This window comes from Salvelinus namaycush, chromosome 4, assembly GCF_016432855.1.
Source record: "Salvelinus namaycush isolate Seneca chromosome 4, SaNama_1.0, whole genome shotgun sequence".
NCBI classification, from domain to species: domain Eukaryota; kingdom Metazoa; phylum Chordata; class Actinopteri; order Salmoniformes; family Salmonidae; genus Salvelinus; species Salvelinus namaycush.
In genome coordinates this window covers 34638386-34664654 of record NC_052310.1, presented here as the reverse complement: position 1 = coordinate 34664654, position 26269 = coordinate 34638386, and the positions used below count along the sequence as shown (strand labels likewise).

The 26269-nt window shown below is 41.3% G+C and overlaps 1 protein-coding gene across 1 annotated transcript in view; it reads right to left on the bottom strand.

The window, feature by feature from the left end:
* Nucleotides 1–4247: 4247 nt before the first annotated feature.
* LOC120046466 (rab11 family-interacting protein 2-like) overlaps nt 4248–26269 on the bottom strand; it is a 35280-nt gene continuing 13258 nt past the window's right edge. Inside the window, exons 3-6 of the mRNA XM_038991730.1 lie at nt 21114–21520; nt 14536–14902; nt 9104–9167; nt 4248–6582 (exon numbers count right to left, since the gene is read on the bottom strand). Of these exons, the coding sequence (XP_038847658.1) occupies nt 6355–6582; nt 9104–9167; nt 14536–14902; nt 21114–21520 (1066 nt within the window). The 3' untranslated portion in view covers nt 4248–6354. The remainder of the gene's footprint in view (nt 6583–9103; nt 9168–14535; nt 14903–21113; nt 21521–26269) is intronic.

Sequence of the window (26269 nt, the reverse complement as noted above, 5' to 3'; positions counted from 1 at the left end):
ATGAAGCTGTATTGCAAAAACAACTGACATGCAATTTAAGATGCAAGCTAACTGCAGAGTTAGTGAATCATTATCTGAGTGCTAAGTAGAAGTACAAAGATGTGCCATGGAATTAACTAAATGGAGAAAAGGTTAGAATATTAGCTGTATATCAACACAATGAAGGGATTTTAAATACTAAACTATGTTAAACTGACACAGTGATTGTGGGCTTGAAACTGGTATTATAGTTGTATTATCTATTTGTAAGGCTAACAGCCTTCAGAGCGCTCAGTGCTTTCAATGATGCTGTCTCCATGGAGATCTCTCAATGTAGTCATTGTCACACTTCAACATCAACCATCAGTTGTCGGATGCTGAAGAAAACACCTATTACCTCATTTAGCATGAAATTAATATGCCCCCCCCATCCTATAAAGCCATTTGAACATTTAATAATATTGTCCTAGCTTTTTCCCCATCATTGAATTCATGAGATTTCATTATCATCATCACGTTTTTCAATAAAAACGGAAGATTCATTGGAGCAAGTGTATTAGTCCTGCTATAATGTTGCTGTAAAAATTCAAACAAATTACTTGGAATTTACAGCGCAACACACAAACATCTGTTGTTATTCGTTAGCATGTGTGTTACCCCATCTTATTCTGGATAAAGTCATTTCTGTTGCACCAAAACACATTCAAAGTCAAATACAAACAGCTGAATAATGTACATGAAGTCATTTTGAATTATGGTAAAAACAGTAGCTGAATATATGGTCTGGATAAAAGGTCACATTTTAAAACATAAGGAAGAAATGTTGCTTAACTATAATCAGTATAATGAACGAGGGCACACTTTAGAGCCTACATTCAATAGAGGACGATTTCGGTAAAGATTGAGAAGATTTTTTTTGGGGGGGGGGGGGGGGGGGGGTGGAAGCTTTTTCCAAAAGAAAATAAATGTAATAGAGGCTAAGAATCTGTACACAATAGGTGCAAGTAAACAAAACAGTGTGTCTCAGTGATGCTTGCTAGGACAAGCTTTATAAAAAGGCAGCTTTTGCATTTTGTGGAATACCATTAAATTCTCTTTGTCCTAGTTAACTGTGACCGAATTGGGAGGTTTTTGCAGTAAACTGTGTTCGTTACTTAAGAAGAAAAAAGAAGCAATGAGATAGCCCTTTTTAATGTAGAGTGAGTCATCCAAACAGTTCTGAAATTGAAGCCTCTGGTGGTTTTGAACTTCCGAAAACGAATGTCGTAAAATTCTCACATGTTCACTTAGGGCTGTATCCGGACTTGATATGTGGACATTCAGTAACTTTACCAATACAAATAAAGAATATAAAACTTAGAATGTAAAAGTTTACCAAATAAAAAAAATAGACAAAATACAGGAAAAAGCAACAAAAATGGTCTAAAATGTGTGACTACGCAACTCAGTGTGGTCAATGATTTAGACTTCTGAGGAATCTATAGTTCACAACAGGGGTCACAATACAATTAGTACACAACTTTGTAACATTAATCCTATTGATCTAAAATACCAAGCATATAACACTGTAAATGGCACAACATTCTACAAAAAGAAAAAACAAAAATGTGACAAAAATGTAAACCTTTCTGCTAATTAGGTGAGACATGTTTGTCATGTCATGTCATTGCATGGCATCATGTCATGGCATTTGCTCTAAGAAAAGACGTACATCTTGAGGGAAAATATTTCAGTAACACAGTAATAGTTTTACCTACTTACAGTAATAAAGTAATAACTAAGTAGTCGTAACCTTTTTGAAAAGCATTACAGTGTATGTATGTAACTATTAAAGAAAAGTAGACATCATACAGAGCGGGGAAACTGCCTGCTTAAAGCATACATTGATACATACAATTGTGTATGCTATGCAGAACAGACATTGTATGTGTTATGAAGCGATATACCATGGTGACAAATTATTAAATTGAGGGTGGTTTGTTTTTTGACAGGCTGATACTGTTTGTTATGTCGTCATAGTACTATTTATGATAACATATTTCATAACAGAGTTAGCCTACATTGATTGTAAAACTGTCGTGATATGTTATATATTTGGCCTTGCTTTGGACAGTATGAAGGACGCATGACAAATTAGTCAGTAAAACATGAAAATGTCATAAATGATCACATATAAAATGTAATAAACAGGTTAACTCGAGCCCTTGTTACAATCTGTACTGATAGTTTGGTTTTCTGGATGTGTTAAGTTAGTACACAGTGTATTACTAGTAAAAATATAACCAATAGCCTTTGTGGAGAGCAATTAGTCAAGAGCACTTTGATCTGTCAATGGGCAGTGTAACATGTGAACAAAATCAATACATTAAAATCAGCCTGCAAATGCATTGCTATGTAGCTAGGTACCTTGATTATATTTCCTTCAAATAGTTAAAACAATTCAAGCAACAATCAGTCAATCTAAAAAGTAACAAAAATCGAACCACTTCTACCTAATGGAATCATATTTTCTCTCTGTTGACAAACAATGACAGATCACAAGTGTAGAACGGATGTCATTCAGACATGTTCCACCTGAGCACACAATATAATGATTCAAAGTGTAAACAATTTGTGGACACCAATAGAATATTAAACATGTTGCTAAATTATGATTGCACTTCATCTTTCTGTCTGTGTAAAGCCATACAAGTAGAGTAAAGTGAGAATAACTTGACCAATGGTTTATACACATTTTTGGATGACAATGGATGGGCCTACACTTAATGCAAATTAAGGTCATACAATGCGCTTGATCCTAAAAACAAAACGATAGTCATCAAGAGTCACTGAAAAATCTAAAACAACAAACCCAAAAGCAATGACTTCAGAGTTGATATGCTGGACAATGATAGCTCTTTGAATGAATTCACTTTGGTGTAAATATTAGGGAGGCTTCAATAGCAGTGTCTTTAGTTTGCCTCCACTCAATTTCATTCTGCACCTGCACGATGCCCAGACATTCCATATCATCAAAACTGACCAGAGAATACAGTGTTTACATATTGTTTAGTTTTCACTGCAAGGTCACAAAATTGGAATGCAGTGTCACATTGTTTTCAGATGCGTGTTTGGAAATGCATGCCTTGAGTTTAAAAAAATGCAGTAGTACCTACCCTCATAAGAGTACCTTTAAATAATATATTTTTGTACTAAGATGGCAAATGTCAACAGATACTGTAGGTCCAAACCATCCTAATGCCAAAAAGCTCACATCAGTCACAGACAGGCAACAACAGCATGTTCATACCTGCATATCAGTATATCAACACAATCTTGTATTGCAGTAAGCGCAGTGCCGGGCTGATTGGCAGAGTGTAGAGTTTGTGTCATAATCCTGCGTCTTGGTCTGAAGTGTAAACACAGTCATTAATGCTCTGCAGTACTCAACCACTTGACCACTGCCAACAGCACACGACTGCCTCTGGAGCATCTGGTAAACATATACTTGACTACATTCACATTATAAGAGCATCTGGGTTGAATACCGCATCAAGCGGCCATATTTGTTATGGCTATATGTTGGTTCACGCTTTCATGTCAGACCTATTAAAAATGGCAAACCCTATTCAATTGACCCTTCACTAAGCCCGACCGCAGAAGTTGGGGCAATCAGTCAAAGCACTCCAATGGATAGAAAGTGTTGTCAAGACCGACCCCTCGGACAAGCTCACGTTTTAAACGCATGGAAGCCATTGAGGGCATTGCAAAAAGTGAGTTTATCCAAAAACAAAATGTTTAAATGGCTAAATGATTGAACAGTGCACCGGGAGAGCTTGCTTCTGTAATTCCTGAAACGTTGGTATATTTTTTGATTCCGAAAAATGACTTTTGTTACATTGTTTGCTAGCTCAGCTGGTTATTAGTACATCGCTGGGACCGTGCTCCCAGGACATCTACTTGAAACGGTGCCTGAGGAAGGCCCGCAGCATCATCAAGGACCCCACACACGAGCGGTTCACCCCTTCACCGTCGGGGAGACGGTATTGGAGCATGATGTCTGATACCAACAGGCTCAGAGACAATTTCTAAATAGAAGCCAAAAAAATGCCGCCCTATAGGGCTCCCCGAGTGGCGCAGCGGTCTAAGGTACTGCATCTCAGTGCTAGAGACGTCACTACAGACCCTGGTTCGATTCCAGGCTGTATCACAACCGGCCGTGATTGGGAGTCCCATAGGGCGGCACACAATTGTCCCAGCGTCGTCCGGGTTTGGCCATCATTGTAAATAAGAATTTGTTTTTAACTGACTTGCCTAGTTAAATTTAAAATATCCGGAACACTTGATCTGGACTGACCACCTGCACCGAGTCTCCGCACCACACACTTATTCACGCGCACACCCACACAGATACACTCATCCACACCCCTAGACCATGACCTTTTGGTTATTTAACAATTGTTTGGATACGTTTTAACACTTAGGCCATATACATTTGATTAACTGTTTAATGGATACATTTTGTTTGAAAAGTGAGGCACGCAATCAAATAAAAAAGTAGACCCTTGTATTAAAATACTATAGCAACTGTACCTCAATAATGGACTAACGTTAATCCTTATAGTCCGAAGACCTTACATGTTCTGTTAGCAAATTAGCTCTGGTAGCCAAAACAGCCAAATACTTCTTCAAAACGTGAATCGATTTTCAATTTTGGTACGGTTCTAGAAACATAAAACCCTCTTCTTCCTTATCACGTCAAAATAATTTTACAAATGCAAAATATACACTTACTGTACAGTGTTTTAACACATATTTTTCAGTGACAACTCTTTTGTGGCGTCCATCTTCCGTTTACTCACAGGTAGATATCTAATTAGCACAGGTACACCTCTGTCTTCCTTCTGTTTTCCGTAAAAAAGCACTGCAACATGGAAATATGGCCGTGTGGGAACCCTAACCCTATAAACATTGAGTTTTTTGAAAATTATTTCTCACTGATATGAAAGATATGTTTATGTTTCACAAAACCGTACCGCAAGCGATGCATTTAAACGTTCAGAATGAGCGTCGGGGCTTTAAACAAAACTTCTCCAGTCAGTTAGCAATTATAAATGGGGTATAGTAACCTTAGTTCTACACCTAGCGACTTTGAACTACTCCCTTCTGGGCGCAGGTATAGGGCACCCCTCGGCGGGAAAAACAGAACTAGACAATCATTTGTGCCAGGTGTGATATCCCTCCTAAATAGCTCGGGCTAATGTTCCTATTGACCCAGTAAGGCCAGTAGGCTAGTCTCTTTTTATTGGTATGCAACTGCTATGAAAGTTGTATTGTCAATTTGTTTTGTATTTAAACGCTACTTTAAACGTGTACATGACACTGCAACAAAACTTCCATGGGGACAATAAAGTCAGTAAAGTAAAGCAACCTAATCAAGAGATTTTAGCCTCTTGGAGAGGCTAAAAGAGGCATAAGTTTAGTCATAATCAGAGAAGTTGTTTCTCTCTTTACTAGAAGCTCGAGGACATTCTTTTTTTAATCTAAATCGTGCAATTTTTCAGTACAACTGATTTGTGAGAGGTGAAGAGGTGCATCCTTTAAATATTTAATTAAATCTAGATAGCCTTAGTGTTTAAACGCAAATCTAGCTTGGTGGTTCTATGTTCAAACAACCGCTCCAGAAGCTGTCTGGGATTTTCATGTTACGTGTGAAAGTGCACTAGTGGGGCTATACCATGCCTGACCGTTTCCCAAGGCCTTTAATAGTGTATGCCATGGATACACTATTAAAGGCCTTGGGGAACGGTCAGGCATGGTATAACCCCACTAGTTTGTTCTTCATCATCTCATAATAAATGGTAAAACGTAGTCAACACAGTGATAGCTCATTTGAATCCCACTGGTTTCTGCTAAGGTATTCTGATGAATTTGTGAGATACATTATGTAATTTCCCATTCTTTCAATTCACCAGAATTTGAAAAACAAAAAGAATGCCATGCAAACAACAGAGCAGGAGGTATACAATTAAAATGGATGAGTGGATCAACATAGAGCAACTGATTCAGAGGTTAGTCTACCTATCATAATGGAACAGCCATGGGGTTAGTTATAATGCAAGTCAAATATTTATGTCATCGGATGTACTTCACTCCACAATAATATTCTGCTGGGGAAACTGGTGTAAACTCAAATCACAGCATACAAAACCTATAAAAACGTATAAGCTGTATCAATGCAGTTACTGTAAAGAAATCAAAAACGACTGATTTGGCATTGGTCAATCCCCCTTCTCTTCATTTTTTGTTCCATACCCACAATACATTAGAAAAAATGGCTAGGACGAGACATTACTGTTTACAAGCCTCTATTTTTGACCTTTCTCTACCTTGACTCTACTTCTTTTTTGAGATTTTCCCCGCTTTCCTGTTGGGCTCGTAGGGTGTCCGTAGGATGCTCGGCGAATCCTCCATAACGCGGACCAGCAGGTTATCAATGTAGTCTTCCAGTTCACGGATATGCGCGTCCTTCTTTTTCACCACCTCCTTCTGCTTGATGAGCTCACGCACCACCTCGTCAAAAGACAAGTTGCTATAGGAGGCCACGCTCGGCTGCTTTGTCTCCTGCGGGGCCAAACCACAGCCATTGTGATGAATTCAACCGTGATAGCACCATTTACAAATACCTCAGTAAAAGTGTACTACTCCAAATGCGGCTTGAGACACGAGACAATTACCAATAATTGCTCTCAAATGGGTATCATAGCTAGATGGTATAAATAGACAAAGCAAAAAGGTAAAAATCGGTGCTAAAGAGTACCTGAAGCAAGACTGAAGGTAGGCTAGGCCAGGGAATCCCACGTATTATGGCAGATAGACTAATTGCCTAATTAAAGGTGTTTGAATAATGTCACAAACTATGTCATTACTGCACGTGTTTATCTCTTATACCCTGGTGGCAATCAGGACTAATTGAGGGCCTGTGATAAGATGTCACTCCAAAGGTGTGTTGGCACTGTCAATGCCATTGCATTTCATTTCAGGTGTTTCGATCTGCTCAAGTCAATGGTATTAAATCAGAATACGATAGATGGCTCGAACAATCAGTAATTCTGTGGCGGGGAATCTGATTTGATGTTTTTAGAATCAGTTCTAGGAAAATAAAGGTGTCAACTCTCGTTCGCTATTTAAATCCTAAACCACATATCCTCCTCCCAAACCAGCAACGACCTTGACCAGCTGGTGGACAAGAGCATCACATTAAGATTAAACTCCCTAAAAAACAGCAATAAAGATTTAAAAAATGGGCCTTTTTCGTTCCCAGGGGAAACAGCAGAGTGCATATTTCTGGGAACAAAGGATCAGAACAAGAAACACGAAAACAAAGATGCAACCAAACTATTTTGGTTGAGGTTTTTTTTCTTTAGAGGAAAAACTGTCTGTGTAGACTGTGCCGATCTCATTACAGGGGGGACAAGAGGAGCTGCAATCATTTTTAATGAGGTGCCACGTTATCGCATCAACAATGGACATCCTCCCCCAGGCAGATACAGCGGCAAAGCCATCAACCTGTTTAAAATACTTCACTTATCAGTCTCCTCTCCTCCCCGTTCCCAAATCAAGCTGCAATCGCTGTGCGGTGTCTACGATGTGAAGAAGTGCCAGACTATATTTACCTGTATACTATATATCTTCCTAGTATGAGAAACAAAGATAAACCAGAATGTGAGGGTCCCATCACTAGAGTCTATTTCTAAACAATTCAAGACTATGGCGGGGATCACACTAAGCAGCCTGCACCTTTATTTCCATCATTTTCAATAGTGTGGACATGCTAGGTGTCCTGCATTCCTCCATCGTAGGTAAGCTTCAAGTTATTTTGTCAGTGTTCTGGCAGGCCAAAGTCGAAAGTTAACTCAGCAATATGCCTCTTATTTTCGGTCAGAGAAAAATGTGATTGGGGGTTTAGCGACTGCTTACTCGGGAACTGAATATGCTTTTAGAAACAAAACAGGGAAAATATACTAAGAAATAGGCCTTTTGCACTTCCAGTCATCAGGACAACCAATTTTGCAGAGATTTTCCTAACATGAATCAAGTTACAAGCTCAGTTTAACTATACTGTATGAGCAATGGCGTCCAATTCACACACCAAAGAGCCCCAGACATTATATAAAGCTACACAGGCAGAAGCTGCAGCGGCTGGTGACAGAGGCCTAGAAATGACCATGAACTAGCTAAGTGAAGACAATTTTTCTGCGATCAGTAGTGAGAAGTAGATAAGGCGAGCACACTTGGCATTCTCCAGTTGTCTCATTACTACATCTAATGAGGTCTGCTTTGAGAATTTAAAAGCTCTGTTCTTTGAACTCTCTCACTATCCTCCCCTCCTCTCTCACTGGTTTATTAGCAAGGGCCTGAAAGCAGAGGAAATGGAACTGCCAGTTCATTTCTGCTAGGCTCTGCAATAGAGTGTATGGAGGGGCACGTGGCTAAGATGACTCAACACCCACAACGAGGAGGTGAGGAAAGCCATTATCAGAATCCCTGTTTCTCATTTCAACATCACTTTGGACATGGCTCTCTTACCATGTTAAACTCATTCAGGAGTGTAATTGCCAGCAACTACTAGAATTATGCACCAGCAGAGCATGTTTTGTGCTTTTATTTTTGGGGGGGAGGGGGAGTGACAAAACTAAGGTGGCAAATAACCCCCTCATCAATCCAATGACAATTTCACACATATTTATCCCTACATAGTGCTCCAATTATGGTACCAGTACGATATAATAGAACTTTACCTGACCTTAGAGAGACCGAAACTTCACACGGTTTTAAATGATGAGCCAATCAGAGATGATGGTCGTTGTTTTCAGCTGTTAATTAGTTAAATTACACTCATCGTGAAGTGTAAGAGAGAGAAGAGACAGCAGCTCAGAGATCAACATCACAAACTGCAATGTCAAGTAAGATCAGGGAGAGCTACTCAATTAAAAGTTGGCGGTGTTCTGAAACTAGGCCCATGCTTTTTGACGTTCTCTCTCCCTTTATTTTTTCCCATGGTCTTTACGAAAGGGTTATTCATACCAATGTAAACCTTGTTTGAGATTGAGTCACTAAAAGTGTGTACGGTGTGAGCTCTTACATTTTTCTTGCCATGTTTCTCTCTCGCCTTTCGGATGTCTTCATTGCTGGTGGGCTTTTTATCACTGCAAAACATCCAAGAATACGGAATTACAAAAATAAAAAAGTAAAATCATGTTTACCAACACGGTTAAATCACCCTGTATCATCTTGCCTTAAACCTAAATGACCACAAAAGGTAGTGTACGACGGTAGCTGTAAAGACGATGGACTAGCGCCTACAGCGAGATAGGCCTAAGAGGTTAATTGTGTGACAGATCTCAGTGTGGCTAAGAGGGGTCTGTTATCAAGCCTAGCTTCTCTTAAAGCTACACTCCTTAACTGAAACAATAACTAAGCATTCTCACCGCCCCCTGTTTCGCAAAAAAGCTAAGGGACCAGGGTGAAGAAACGTAACCACTCAAATTCATAGACTAAGGCTATGGATACAAAGACTGACCATCCCATGATATCACAATTACAGTTTTAACCATGTTGAGGCTATACAGTGTTTCTTTACATTTCATTTGTTTACAAACATTGGAATAAATCAAGCATATAATTTGGGTTCTGATGGGGTATGACAGTTGACCTAAGCTCACATGGCATTTAGAAGTTATATTGTTCAAGAATCAATGGTTATATATATCATTATTTATAAGTCAAAAATGGATGTAGCAACTAAGGATTCTAGCTTTAAAGGGGCAATCTGTAGTGCGAACAATAACAAAGTGGACACTCCACTACTGATTTGGTGGTGGAGCTGAGGGATGGCGCTGTAGAAATGTAACCACTCACAAACTCATGGACAGAGCATCTGACCATCCAGGATATCAAGATTATAGTTTTAACCATGTTTTGAGGCAGTGTTTGTTTAGATTTACATTATCCACAAGGAAAGGATTAAAACAAGCTTATATTTTGGGGTATGATGTAGTACGACAGTTGAACTAAGCTCATGAGGCACCTATAAATGATATTCAAGAACTAATGGGTACATACAGTGCATTCGGAAAGTATTCAGACCTCTCGACTTTTTCCACATTTCGTTACGTTACAGCCGTATTCTAAAATTGATTAAATAAAAAAAATCCTCAATCTATACACAATATCCCAAAATGACAAAGCGAAAACAGGTTTTTAGTAACACCTGATTTACATAAGTACTCAGACCTTTGCTATGAGACTCGAAATTCAGCTCAGGTGCATCATATTTCCATTGATCATCCTTGAGATGTTTCTACACAACTTTGAGTCCACCTGTGGTAAATTCAATTGATTGGACATGATTTGGAAAGGCACACACAGTTGACAGTTCATGCCAGAGCAAAAACCAAGCAATGCGTTTGAAGGAATTGTCCGTAGAGCTCCGATACAGGATGGTGTCGAGGCACAGATTTGGGGAAGGGTACCAAAACATTTCTGCAGCACTGAAGGTCCCCAAGAGCACAGTGGCATCCATCAGTCTTCACTTCTTTGGGACTGGGGGGCAGTATTGAGTAGCTTGGATAAAAAGGTGCCCAGAGTAAACTGCCTGCTACTCAGACCTAAAAGCTATAATATGCATATAATTAGTAGATTTGGATAGAAAACACTCTGACGTTTCTAAAACTGTTTGAATGATGTCTGTGAGTATAACAGAACTCATATGGCAGGCAAAAACCTGAGAAAAAATCCAACCAGGAAGTGGGAAATCTGAGGTTTTTTAGTTTTTCAAGTCATTGCCTATCGAATATACAGTGTCTATGGGGTCATATTGCACTTCCTAAGGCTTCCACTAGATGTCAACAGTCTTTAGAACCTTGTTTGATGCTTCTACTGTGAAGGAGGGGGGAATGAGAGCTGTTTGAGTCAGGGGTCTGGCAGAGTGCCATGAGCTCAGTCTCGCGCGCTCCCGTGAGAGTTACCTCCGTTCCATTGCATTTCTACAGACAAAGGAATTCTCCGGTTGAAACATTATTGAAGATTTATGATAAAAACATCCTAAAGATTGATTCTATACATCGTTTGACATGTTTCTACGAACTGTAATATTACTTTGTCTGAACTTTCACCTGGACTTGCCCGCGCCTCCTGAGTTTGGATTTGTGTACTAAACGCGCAAACAAAAAGGAGGTATTTGGACATAAATGATGGACTTTATCGAACAAAACAAACATTTATTGTGGAACTCCTGGGAGTGCATTCTGATGAAGATCATCAAAGGTAAGTGAATATTTATAATGCTATTTCTGACTTCTGTTGACTCCACAACATGGCGGGTATCTGTATGGCTTGTTTTTGTGTCTGAGCGCCGTACTCAGATTATTGCATGGTGTGCTTTTTCCGAAAAGTTTTTTTCAAATCTGACACAGCGGTTGCATTAAGGAGAAGTGGATCTAAAATTCCATGCATAACACTTGTATCCTTTAGCAATGTTTATTATGAGTATTTCTGTAAATTGATGTGGCTGGAAAAATGGCTGTGTTTTTCTGTGACTAGGTGCTGACCTAACATAATCGTTTGGTGTGCTTTAGTCGTAAAGCCTTTTTGAAAATCGGACACGGTGGCTGGATTTATAACAAGTTTATCTTTAAAATGGGGTAAAATACTTGTATGTTTGAGGAATTTTAATTATGGGATTTCTGTTGTTTTTAATTTGGCGCCCTGCAATTTCACTGGCTGTTGGCGAGGTGGGACGCTACCGTCCCGAATATCCCAGAGAGGTTAAATGGAAGAAGTTTGGAAACACCAATACTCTTCCTAGAGCTGGCCGCCCGGCCAAACTGAGAAATTGGGAGAGAAGGGCCTTGGTCCGGGAGGTGACCAAGAACCCAATGGTCACTCTGACAGAGCTCCAGAGTTCGTCTGTGGAGATGGGAGAATCTTGCAGAAGGACAACCATCTCTGCAGGACTCTACCAATCAGGCCTTTATGGTAGAGTGGCCAGACGGAAGCCACTCAGTAAAAGGCACAACAGCCCACTTGGAGTTTTCCAGAAGGCAACTAAAGGAATCTGAATACTTTCGAATGCACTGTGTGTGTGTGTGTGTACATACATATATACACACACATACATATTTACATATACACACATACATATACACACACACGACACGTTTTAATGACTCCAACCTAAGTGTACGTAAACTTCTGACTTCAACTGTATATCCAATAGTTCTTCCTGGCTGTATGTAATAACACTTAAGATTTTCTGGGCTAACAATGTAAAAAATAATACATTAAACAAAACAATAGTATAGTAGCATAGTTTCCTAAGGACTCGAAGTGAGGGGACCATCTCTGTCGGTGCTAAAATCTGTTGTATGTAAAATAGTGTGCTTGTCATGCCCAGATCTGTTTCACCTGTCTTCGTGATTGTCTCCACCCCACTCCAGGTGTCACCCATCTTCCCCATTATCCCCTGTGTATTTATACCTGTGTTTTCTGTCTGTTTGTTGCCAGTTCGTCTGGTTTGTTCAAGCCTACCAGCGTTTTGTGTCTCAGTTCCTGCTTTTTCCAGTTTCTCTTTTATCGCCCTCCTCGATTTTGACCCTTGCCTGCCCTGACCCTGTACCCGCCCACCTGACCACTCCGCCTATCCCTGAGCCTGCCTGCCATCCTGTACCTTGGCCTCTACTCTGGATTATCGACCCCTGCCTGCCTTGACCTGTCGTTTGCCTGCCCCTGTTACAATAAACATTGTTACTTCACACAGTCTGCACTTGGGTCTTACCTTGGTACCTGATAGTGTCATAGCTTGGAAAACAAATACATGTGACTCTGGATGACAACATAATGTTTCCAACATGAGGGCTAAATACGCTTTTGTTTTGTTTCCTTGACACGATACTAACGAGTATCGCGATACTGGTATTGTCCCAGCCCTAGTATACATAATGAATTTAAAGGTATAAAAATGGAAGTAGCAACTGCAGATTGCCCCTTAACGCCAGTAATAACACCTGTATAGTATGATAAAGAAAACTTGGCCAACACGTGGATAACTATATGCTACTGCTGATATACACTCACCGGACATTTTATTAGATACATTTCCGTGAACGCGGTGGTGTATTGCACCTACAGACGTGGCTGTGGCTTGCTTTATAAAACAGGCAGACAGGCATCGACGCATTCAGTTATTGTTTGATTGAACATTAGAATGAGCAAAACAAGTGACATAAGCGACGTTGTGAGCGTAGTATGATCGTTGGTGCCAGGCGTGCCAGATCCAGTATCTCAGAAACGGCCGCCCTCCTGGGCTTTTCACGCACAACAGTGTCTATGGTTTACCGAGAATTGTGCAACAAACAAAAAACATCCAGTCAGTTGCAGACCTGTGGAAAATGTGGGCGAAAACAGCCCGTTGATGAGTGAGGTCAAAGGAGAATGGCAAGAATCGTGCAAGCTAACAGGCGGTCAACAAATATACAAATAACGGCGCAGTACAACAGTGGTGTGCAGAACGGCATCTCAGAACGCATAATTCCTTGTCACGGATGGGCTGTTGCAGCAGACGACCACACCAGGTTCCACTCCTATCAGCTAAAATCAATAAGAAGCGGCTCCAGTGGGCATCCGATCACCAACACTATACAATTGAGTGGAGAAAAAAAACATGACAGCGAGTTCATTTTACTTGAGTGGCCTGCGTAGTCCCCAGACCTCAATCCAATAGAGCATCTTCGGGATGAGATGGAACAGGCTGTTCGCAGCATGAATGTACCGCCGTTCAATCTGCAGCAACTTCGTGGTACCATTGCGTCAGCATGGACCAACATCCCTGTGGAATGATTCTGACACCTTGTACAATGCCCTGAATAATTAAGGTTGTTCTGAAGGCAAAGGGGGGTCCGACCCGGTACTAGATGGGTTTCCCTAATAAACTGACTGGTGAGTGTATAAATGAGCAATATGGGCAAACATTATGTTTGACACTACATAAGTGTAACAAGAGGAACCTGATATGATTGGTTCAGTGAAACAGCTTAGGAAGGTAAATTTCTATGAAACAGCTTAGGTAATTTTTTTTATTTAACCTTTATTTAACTAGGCAAATCAGTTAAGAACAAAATCTTATTTACAATGACAGCCTACTTTGTTTGTGTTCTAAAAGCATGTTGCAATGTTTTGTAGTGGAAGTTCTAGTTGTATTAGTTCCCTAACTCGTCCTGAATAAGCCAGCTGACCTAACATTAGCACAGTGACCGCAAAAGCCATTCAGTTTTGTAAGTCTTCTAATATTTGAAACTATTCTAAGGGATCAGGAATACTGTGCAATACATGTGCATCTGGGTCGTGTTCATTAAAGCACACAATTGAAAGCGTTGGAAAATGAAAAGGTCCGTTTCCTATTGGCTAAGCCCAGGTAGTCCCCACATGTTTCAATAAGTTTTTTTGCCATTTTATGCCTAATGAACATGACCCTGGCTTGGATACCAAACATAGTTCTGTGGACGTGGAAAGCTTTACCTTGCTTTGTAGTGTGAGCTGAAGGGGTTGGTTGGTTGGATGTCGCCCTGAGAGTTGCTGTTGAAGGGATTGGGCGAGCGCAGGTCTCCAGAGCTGCCCGAACGCCCCCCGTCGGTCTTGCGTCCCTCCTTCTTCCCGGTCACACGTTCAAGTAGACTGACCTTCTCCTTCTTCTCCTTTTTCTCCCCTTGGTCCCACAGCTGGCCCTGCTCCACCTCAAATGGGTTGCGGTTGCGAGGAAGGGTGGCGTACTTCTGCGGCAGGCCATCGCTGATATCAGTAAAAGGGTCACAGTGTTCCTCTGTGTTCTGGTAGCCTCGCACCTCACTCTGGGAGCGCCTGTGAGGGGCGGCACCACTCCCTTTCTCTAAGAAACACAACAAACAAAATAACTGATATTTTTTATGGAAATAATACTAATCACACAAAAAAAGAATGTCTCCTTAGGGGTACTAATCTGATACATGTTGACTAACAAAGTGGTTCCCAAAGTGAAAAGATGTATGCATGTATGACTATCAGTCGCTTTGGATAAAAGTGTCTGTTAAATGGCTTTATATATATATATATATCACACACACACACACACATATATATACACTGCTCAAAAAAATAAAGGGAACACTAAAATAACACATCCTAGATCTGAATGAATGAAATATTCTTATTAAATACTTTTTTCTTTACATAGTTGAATGTGCTGACAACAAAATCACACAAAAATGATCAATGGAAATCAAATTTATCAACCCATGGAGGTCTGGATTTGGAGTCACACTCAAAATTAAAGTGGAAAACCACACTACAGGCTGATCCAACTTTGATGTAATGTCCTTAAAACAAGTCAAAATGAGGCTCAGTAGTGTGTGTGGCCTCCACGTGCCTGTATGACCTCCCTACAACGCCTGGGCATGCTCCTGATGAGGTGGCGGATGGTCTCCTGAGGGATCTCCTCCCAGACCTGGACTAAAGCATCCACCAACTCCTGGACAGTCTGTGGTGCAACGTGGCGTTGGTGGATGGAGCGAGACATGATGTCCCAGATGTGCTCAATTAGATTCAGGTCTGGGGAACGGGCGGACCAGTCCATAGCATCAATGCCTTCCTCTTGCAGGAACTGCTGACACACTCCAGCCACATGAGGTCTAGCATTGTCTTGCATTAGGAGGAACCCAGGGCCAACCGCACCAGCATATGGTCTCACAAGGGGTCTGAGGATCTCATCTCGGTACCTAATGGCAGTCAGGCTACCTCTGGCGAGCACATGGAGGGCTGTGCGGCCCCACAAAAAAATGCCACCCCACACCATGACTGACCCACTGCCAAACCGGTCATGCTGGAGGATGTTGCAGGCAGCAGAACGTTCTCCACGGAATCTCCAGACTCTGTCACATGTGCTCAGTGTGAACCTGCTTTCATCTGTGAAGAGCACAGGGCGCCAGTGGCGAATTTGCCAATCTTGGTGTTCTCTGGCAAATGCCAAAAGTCCTGCACGGTGTTGGGCTGTAAGCACAACCCCCACCTGTGGACGTCGGGCCCTCATACCACCCTCATGGAGTCTGTTTCTGACCGTTTGAGCAGACACATGCACATTTGTGGCCTGCTGGAGGTCATTTTGCAGGGCTCTGGCAGTGCTCCTCCTTGCACAAAGGCGGAGGTAGCGGTCCTGCTGCTGGGTTGTTGCCCTCCTACGGCCTCCTCCACGTCTCCTGATGTACTGGCCTGTCTCCTGGTAGCGCCTCCATGCTCTGGACACTACGCTGACAGACACAGCAAACCTTCTTGCCACACCTCGCATTGATGTGCCATCCTGGATGAGCTGCACTACCTGAGCCACTTGTGTGGGTTGTAGACTCCGTCTCATGCTACCACTAGAGTGAAAGCACCGCCAGCATTCAAAAGTGACCAAAACATCAGCCAGGAAGCATAGGAACTGAGAAGTGGTCTGTGGTCACCACCTGCTGAACCACTCCTTTATTGGGGGTGTCTTGCTAATTGCCTATAATTTCCACCTTTTGTCTATTCCATTTGCACAACAGCATGTGAAATTTATTGTCAATCAGTGTTGCTTCCTAAGTGGACAGTTTGATTTCACAGAAGTGTGATTGACTTGGAGTTACATTGTGTTGTTTAAGTGTTCCCTTTATTTTTTTGAGCAGTGTATATATATACACACACACACACACACACACACACACACACACACACACACACACACACACACACACACACACACACACACACACACACACACACACACACACACACACACACACACACACACATACAGTTGAATTCGGAAGTTTACATACACTTAGGTTGGAGTCATTAAAACTCGTTTTTCAAGGAGGAATTTTCAATAGGGGGTGCTGTTTGCACTTTGTAAAAATTTCGTTCCCAAATTAAACTGCCTCGTACTCAATTCTTGCTCGTACAATATGCATATTATTATTACTATTGGATAGAAAACACTCTCTAGTTTCTAAAACCGTTTGAATTATATCTGTGAGTAAAACAGAACTCGAGTTGGAGCAATTTTCCTATGAGGAAGTGAGAAATCTGAAATCATGCAGGCTGTTCTGAGGTCAGTTTATTAATTTGCATGTCTTCTATTGGTTGAGATGCACTGCATACGCCTTCCCCTGGATGTCATCAAATAGTGAGAATTGGAATGGAGTTGCTAGGCAGATCTGAGGCCATATAAATGGGCTCGGAACGGGGGGTCCTCTCTTTCCTTCATTCGCCATGACGCAAGACAGACCTCAGGATGGCGTTCTAGAAAGCTCCCGTTATAGCCCTTAGATATATCCGGCTCTGATTTTATTCGATATAGGTGTTAAAGACATCATAATGTTGTTATTTTAAACCGAGTTATATCAGTTTATATCAGTATATTGCGATTTTCGGATATTTATTTGTGCTGCGTTCTAGTGAGTTGGGTACGTCTGGGCCACATGGCTAATGTTTACTGCTAATTCCAAAGTTGAAGGCGACAATCTACAACCGAGCAACGATTCTTTTGGACAAAGGACAACTTGCCCAAGATTCTGATGGGAGCTCATCAAAAAGTAAGAACTATTTATAATGTTAATTCGTTGTTCTGTTGAAAAATGTAAAACTCATATTCCGCCATTAATTTCGGTGCGGTCTCGCTTTAACGCACGCTGTATGTCGTAGTAACGTTAATTTTAAAAATCTAACACAGCGGTTGCATTAAGAACTAATGTATCTTTCATTTGCTGTCCAACCTGTATTTTTTAGTCAAGTTTATGATTAGTTACTGATTAGATTAGGTGCCTCTCCCAAGATTTCTCCCGACATATTGTTGGCAGCTTGGCTACTATTCTCATTGTATAACCACGATTTGTGCCGCTAAATATGCACATTTTCGAACAAACTCTATATGTATTGTGTAATATGATGTTATAGGACTGTCATCTGAAGAAGTTTGAGAAGGTTAGTGGAAAAATGTATATCTTTTGCTGGTTTATTCGTTATCGCTATTGTTGGCTTGAATCAATGCTGTTGTGTGGTTGGCTATTGTAGTAAGCTAATATAATGCTATATTGTGATTTCGCTGTAAAACACTTAAAAAATCTGAAATATTGGCTGGATTCACAAGATCTTTGTCTTTCATTTGCTGTACGCTGTGTATTTTTCATAAATGTTTTATGATGAGTATATAGGTAATTCACGTTGGTCTCTGTAGTTATTCTAGTTGCTTTGGTGAGAGTTGTGATGGTGGCTGCAATGGTAAACTATGATTTATACCTGAAATATGCACATTTTTCTAACAAAACATATGCTATACAATAAATATGTTATCAGACTGTCATCTGATTAAGTTGTTTCTTGGTTAGTGGCTATTTATATCTTTATTTGGTAGAAATTGTGATAGCTACCTATGCAGGAAAAAAATGGTGGGAAAAAAAAGTTGTGTCTTTTGCTATCGTGGTTAGCTAATAGATTTACATATTGTGTCTTCCCTGTAAAACATTTTAAAAATCAGAAATGATGGCTGGATTCACAATATGTGTATCTTTCATCTGGTGTCTTGGACTTGTGATTTAATGATATTTAGATGCTAGTATTTACTTGTGACGCTATGCTAGGCAGCTTTTTTACTGATGGGGGTGCTCCCGGATCCGGGATTGTGTGCAAGTAGAAGTTAACAAAACTATAGTTTCGGTAAGTCGGTTAGGACATCTACTTCGTGCATGACACAAGTAATTATTCCAAAAATGGTTTACAGACAGATTATTTCACTTATAATTCACTGTAAAAAAAATGTTTAGAACTCCACAAGTCTGGTTCATCCTTTCCAAATGCTTGAATGTACTACGTTCATCTGTACAAACAATAGTACGCAAGTATAAAAACCATGGGAACATGCAGCGGTCATACCGCTAAGGAAAGAGATGCATTGTCTCCTAGAGATGAATGTACTTTGATGCAAAAAGTGCAATTCAATCCCAGAACAAGAGCAAAGGACCTTGTGAAGATGCTGGAGGAAACAGGTACAAAAGTATCTATATCCACAGTAAAACAAGTCCTATATCGACATAACCCGAAAGGCCGCTCAGCAAGGAAGAAGCCACTGCTCCAAAACCGCCATAAAAAAGCCAGACTACGGTTTGCAACTGCACATGGGGACAAAGATCGTACATTTTGGAGAAATGTCCTCTGGTCTGATGAAACAAAAATAGAACTGTTTGGCCATAATGACCATCGTCATGTTTGGAGGAAAAAGGGGGACGCTTGCAAGCCGAAGAACACCATCCCAATCATGAAGCACAGGGATGGCAGCATCTTGTTGTGGGGGTGCTTTGCTGCAGAAGGGACTGGTGCACTTCACAAAATAGATGGCTTCATGAGGTAGGAAAATTATGTGGATATATTGAAGCAACATCTCAAGACATCAGTCAGGAAGTTAAAGCTTGGTCGCAAATGGGTCTTCCAAATGGACAATGACCCCAAGCATACTTCCAAAGTTGTGGCAAAATGGCTTAAGGACAACAAAGTCAAGGTATTGGAGTGGCCATCACAAAGCCCTGACCTCAATCCTAGGAGGCAAGGAGGCCTACAAACCTGACTCAGTTACACCATCTCTGTCAGGAGGAATGGGCCAAAATTCACCCAACTTATTGTGGGAAGCTTGTGGAAGGCTCTAGAAGAAAAAGAAACGCACACATATTTAGGCGAGGTGCTGGCTAGCGGAGTAGAAAACTTATTGTGACTTTGCGATTGTAATTGTTTGTAAGCCTGTGTAGTCTAAAATGAATCTATGATCGTATGCTATCCATTTGTTTTAAACGTTGGTAATAAAATGTTTGCATCTGAGCTCCTAGAGTGTGCGGCTCTCCTTTATTTTTAAGCTTGTGGAAGGCTAACTGAAATGTTTGACCCAAGTTAAACAATTTAAAAGGCAATGCTACCAAATACTAATTGAGTGTATGTAAACTTCTGACCCACTGGGAATGTGATGAAAGAAATAAAAGCTGAAAGAAATCTCTACTATTATTCTGACATTTCACATTTTTTAAATAAAGTGGTGATCCTAACTGACCTAAGACAGGGAATTTTTACTAGTATTAAATGCCAGGAATTGTGAGAAACTGAGTAAAAATGTATTTGGCTAAGTTGTATGTAAATGTCCGACTTCAACTGTATGTATACATATATATATACACACACACACACACACACACACACACACACACACACACACACACACACACACACACACACACACACACACACACACACACACACACACACACACACACACACACACACACACACACACACACACACACACACACACACACACACACACACACACACACACACAGTCAAAAGAATTGAACTCTTTGGCCTGAATACCAAGCGTCACGTCTGGAAGAAACCAGGCACCATCCCTACCGTGAAGCATGGTGGTGGCAGCATCATAATGTGGGGATGTTTTTCAGTGGCAGGGGCTGAGAGACTAGTCAGGATCGAGGGAAAAATGAACGGAGCAGTACAAAGTATAAAGATCCTTGATGAAAACCTTTACCAGAGTGCTCAGGACCTCAGACTGGGGTGAAGGTTCACCTTCCAACAGGACAACGACCCTAAGCACACAGCCAAGACAATGCAGGAGTGTCTTTGGGACAAGTCTCTGAATGTCCTTGAGTGGCCCAGCCAGAGCCCGTACTTGAACCCGATCAAACATATCTGGAGAGACCTGAAAATAGCTGTGCAGTGACACTCCCAATCCAACCTGATAGAGCTTGAGAGGATCTGCAAGCTTGTAGCGTGCGTCATAACCAAGAAGACTCGAGGCTGTAATCACTGCCAAAGGTGCTTCAACAAAGTACTGAGTCAAGTGTCTGAATCCTTATGTGTATGTGATATCATAAAAATAAAAAAAAATGCTACATTTGCAAAAATGTATTTTAAAAACAGTTTTTGCTTTGTCATTATGGAGTATTGTATGTAGTAGATTGATGAGGGGGAAAAAACAATTGAATACATTTTCGAATAAGGTTGTACTGTAACAAAATAGGCCTAACACTAGAAGAAGCTGCTGTCCTTACCCAGCTCCTCGATGGAGTTCATAGAGTCCAGCTTGGGGCGGAAGTGGGTGCCAATGAGGTCGGACATGGAGTGGGCAGCGGAGAGCTTATGGGAGCCGGCCAGTAAGTGTCTCTTGATTTTGGGCTCTGGCTGGGGCTGATGGTCCGGAGCACTGGGCTGGCGAAGGGTCTCCGAGTCAAACATGGCGGAGCGGGGCAGGATGGCTGAGGAGGTGTCGGAGAAGCCACCATCGTGCTTGCGACCCTTCAGCTTGTCCTTGAGTTTAGTGAAGGGCGAGCGGGGCTTGTCCTTTACGGAAAGGTCGAACATGCTGGCCGTCATGTTGTTCCTCATGAACTGGATGCTGACCTGGATCTTCCCTCTCTCCTTCCTCTTCTTCCCTGGCCTGGAGTCCAAAGAGTACCAGCTGAAAAAAGGACATAGGGATAATTAGACAGGTAATTGTTGTTAGTGGCACATTAAAATGAATACAGGAATATAAGATGAAAACATCAAAGAAAACAGCAGGTGCCTTAATGGGTGGTAAAACGGCACAAATTCAAGTTAAAGTTATTTGTTTTTGTTCTGAGATAATTTAGGTTTGTCATAGCAACAGGGGTGGTTACATATTCATCCTTTTAAAAATGTATGAATTATGAACATGTTCAGACATTTTTCCACTTGGAAATATTGGTGTAAGTTTTTTTTTTTTTTAAATCAGTGAAAAATATAGGCCTATTATTTAATTCATCTAAATTCTAGGCTTTGTTTATGAAAAATTTGCTTAAAAAAAACAACAAAAAAACAGGCTAAAGTGATATGCTCTATCGACTGAGGTAAAAACTATCAGTAAACGTACAACACAGAAATCTGAGAGTACCCAAGTGAATTGAGCCATTTATTTTGAAGAAATTATTAGAAGTGGGGATCAAAAAACTGTTTGAGTCCGACATTTCCCTGAGGAAGAGTAACAACTTGTGTATTCAATAAATTATTAGGGTAAAATGTCTGTGGTGGAAGTCCCCAATTTCACCTCACATAAATCCACAGGCGACGTCACTTGAAGCTTTTCGTCTCCCTGTGAATACATATTATACGAGGGATAAACATAATTCCCTGCTAACTGTGATGGTCTGAATCGCGAAAAGAATGTTGAATAATATGGTTCATCAAGGCCATTCTGCTACTCTGCTCCTGTTTATTTAACCTCTTTGCCTTTTCTGCTGGAAGTAATACGATTGATGCCGTCGCTGTGAGAAAAAGGGGTGACATTTGCACAAATCTGGCCTTTGTTCAGAACTGCTACGACAAGCAATTGGGAAATTACAAAGGCAATGGTGCAGGATAACCATGCAACTCATACATGCTAATGAGAATGCTGGCTTCTCCATAGCCTAGGCCTAGCCCAGTGGTCACCAACCTTTGAGGGGAGATCACTTTTTAAGTCAAAATGCAGGCGGAGGTCTAGCGCTCTGATAAAAAAAAAACATTACTTAATAAAAAATGTAAGCCTATGCAACATTAACCAATTAAAAACAGCTCTGTAGCAATGATGTGTGTGCAATAGGCTATAGGACGAATACATTATCAATGCATATTGGCTATGCTTGAATTACCCTGCCAATGGCATTGCAATGTTGTTCTTCTCAGACAATTTTATCATTATATTTTAAAACTTGAGGTATATGATCAACCTTGGTAATAGATACTTTGCTGTATTACTTGTGAGGCATAGCTGAGTGAGCATGAATTGAAATAATTCGCTTTTTTTATTTTATTGATGGTGCCTGCATCTGACGGTCAATCTCAGCGGATGGAGACTGACCAAAAAGAAGACCCTGTCTTCCAGCTGATGGCGGAGTTTGTACCTTCAGACACATGAAATGGTTCATAATGGAGACACTTCGACTACCCCGCACAGGGCAGCTGAATCAAGTGCACCGACCACAAACAGCGCGAAACAAATATAAAAACACGAACGCAAGGCTTTATCAAAGACAGGCAAAAACTGCTTCTCCAATAGAAATCCCTGATCACACTTGAGGCGACGTCATGGCGACGTTGGCTAGCTAAACACGTCATCGGATCCAAACGGTCGTTTCTCCCGCCGAACTGCACATGTGCAGGCTGTCAAATCAAAAAGGCACTCCTTCAATATAAAGTTATTTAAGACAAACATTAAAATGTGTAAGTTTGTCACGATCAAGAGGTTGGAGTAATAACATGCTAAACTACTTAAGAAATAAGCTCGAATCTAGGTTGTGCCTTTAGATTTCGGGAAAATTAAAAACGAAGGAAGAATTTTGCACTTCTCATTGACTTCTCAAACCCCGGCCTGGTCTATTTGGTCTGTTTCACAAGCGTTCCCGGAAGTCTCACGAAGTTGCGCTTCTGGGTTTAGAAACTCTGTGGCTTTATTATTGTTTTTTTTTATAGAAATTGTTGGCGATCGACTAGGAATGCTTTGGAGATCGACCAGTAGACCGCGATCGACCGCTTTGTGACCACTGGTCTGGCCTTTTTAAACCAATGGTTTGTCGACTGCAACAATGTAGAACTGGGAACAAAGGTCACTCAAAATACAAAGTCAACATTTAAACCACCTCTCAAACAGCAGGTGCTCTGGTAAATTCCACAATTCCTCAATGAGCACAACCTCTCTCTGTCTGTTCAAGCTATAGGCTATTTCTGTCATTGGAAAAGTGGACAGGCATGATGTTTTTTGCCCTAAACTGTGTCTAAAGAACCTCCATGGCAGGGGCCTCTTGGTCTAGCTAGCCTTATTCACATAGTGTGCTCTGTCCTTCGGAGCACGATCTAGGAGCCACAGCATGCTGCTGAGGGGGCCAGCCCTGTACTTCACATGGGTGTCAAGGCCAAGATAAACCTCCCTCTGCCTGGAACCACAATACTCCCACTCTACCAAGACCTCTGAGAAACTCCTCACAATCAACACAGGTGTGCGATAATTAGGGGCTGCCTACTTCAATGTCTAGATAGACTCTCCTCCCCATGTGTCAGCTTGAAAATACAGTTGACGGACACAGCTAGTTAGCAAATTGGGACTGCTCCAGTATATGGATATGGCAGCACAAGAGTGGGCCTTTGGCTCATTCTAGTTGAGTCAGTTGTGTGGGATGACTAAATACTGGTACATTGACATCTCCACAACAGCTCTGTACTTGAATGACTGCAAAACCCTGGAGGTGCATCAGCTCCGGCACCTTGAATAAATACTACCATCAACGGTTGCCTATGACACATCGCAATTCTCCCCAACTAAATGGGTAAAGAGGAAGTGTGCTAATGTTTGCATGACGAAATGTACCAATGGCTAATTGACACCAGATCCTCTTATGTTCCTGTTCCTCTGAGCAGAATGGAGGCTTACACATCCACGTAGCCTAGGCCTAGCTAACCACAAGACATTGTGCCATAGTTATTCTACACAGCCAAAAATAACTTTACACAGCGCAACTGGATTGGGTGGAGCTGGTGTAGTGTTTTTTTCCATACATCCACACCACTGGAAAAATATATATCATTTGAGTCAGAATTAGTAACAAGACATGTTTGGCCAGTTCAACCACATTCAGTTAGCATAGGCTAATACCCAAAAGAGCACAACATAATGTTTACCCTATGCCATGTCCATAAATGACAGTTTACCATCTCAATTCCAGTATAAGGCAAGAATAAGCAAGGACAGTATTGCCATTTGTTGATTGTGTGATTACTGGAATTGAGGTGGAACAGTTTGCTGCTATTAGACAGGAAAGATTATCTGATGGCCTGCTGACTGCGGTTCTCGCTGGACTAGTTCACCAACTACAAAGGCTGCACCCAGTCAACTCAATTACAACATGAATGGCAGTCTATTCTCAAAAGACTAACCTCTTGATTCATTGTTCGGTGTCAACAAAGCACATCTTTTAACTAGCACAATGGCGTAGCCTGTGTCACAACAAGACAGATGTCCAGGCAACTAGGGGTGAAACAGGTCACCAAACCCAGTTTAGTACGTATTGCTTTTTTGGGGTTACGGTTCGGTTTCGGTACAGCGGGAAATATAAAACACCAACAGTTACTGTAGTTAATTTTGGTTTATTTGAGAAAATACAAAACGTTGGTATTCCCGATTCCATAAATTATCATGAGTCATATAATGACTGGTGAGAGCACAATCAGAATACCAACACTTTGTATTTTCTTAAATGAAAACGCACGATTACTCAACAACACTAAAACAAAGTGCAATATGCGTGTGAAATCGTATAGGCCTATGGTATGATGTTTTCTTACAAAGATGAAAATATGTGCACTTGTGTGACTCTCATAAAGGGGGCGTGTCTGCAGCACAGTATCTCTCATCTCCCACTCTGGGGTAATGTGATGGGCTGTCATTAAGTACCTTTGTGTAGCACTGGAGGCCCATCCATCTGTAGTAAGCGCAACACAATGCACCATTGCTTATATAGAGCGGGTACTACCCGTTTGCTGAAAATTGGCGCGAGAGGGCGAAGTTCGTAATGGGCGCATATCCGCGGCTATAAACATGCCTATCGCTCTTGTAATTTATTTGGCACGGTCAGAATCGGCTGCGAAGGGCTGCTTGAATGCAGAGGGAAGAAAAAGTTGTGATTTTTTTTGCGTTTCCATCTTGCTCAGGTGGTAGGAACACTAGGGTGATGTCGACATAAATTTGCCAACATGTTTGAGGTGTTGGCAGCTGCATGGGCTATTTTCGTTGAGCAGTGGCGACATAGTACTGTTAACTCTCTGTCCATCGCTGTTGTAATCTACTGGGAAGCCAAAATGTTCCCAAACTGGAGATTTAAACGATGGAGAATCCTCCTGGTTTATCGACCCCATCCTACAGAGCCCGGTTTCCGATAGCGATGGAATTTAGGCTTACGAGTGTTTTCACGATGCATCGTTCCTACAACGGCCGATATGCGTTTCCCAGTGCGTCGTTGTGGCCTGTGTCAATAAGGATAGGATCAAAATAAATTCAGCACTGCTCTCTGACCAGCGTTCTCCCTTTCCAATCTTACCTTAACATTATAATTACTCCACAATACTGACGACGAATCAGCTCCTAGAGAGCTATTATCACCTATGGCTACAAATATTGGGGTAGGGTATTCTAATTCTTACCCCAGCGGTTCGCAAACTA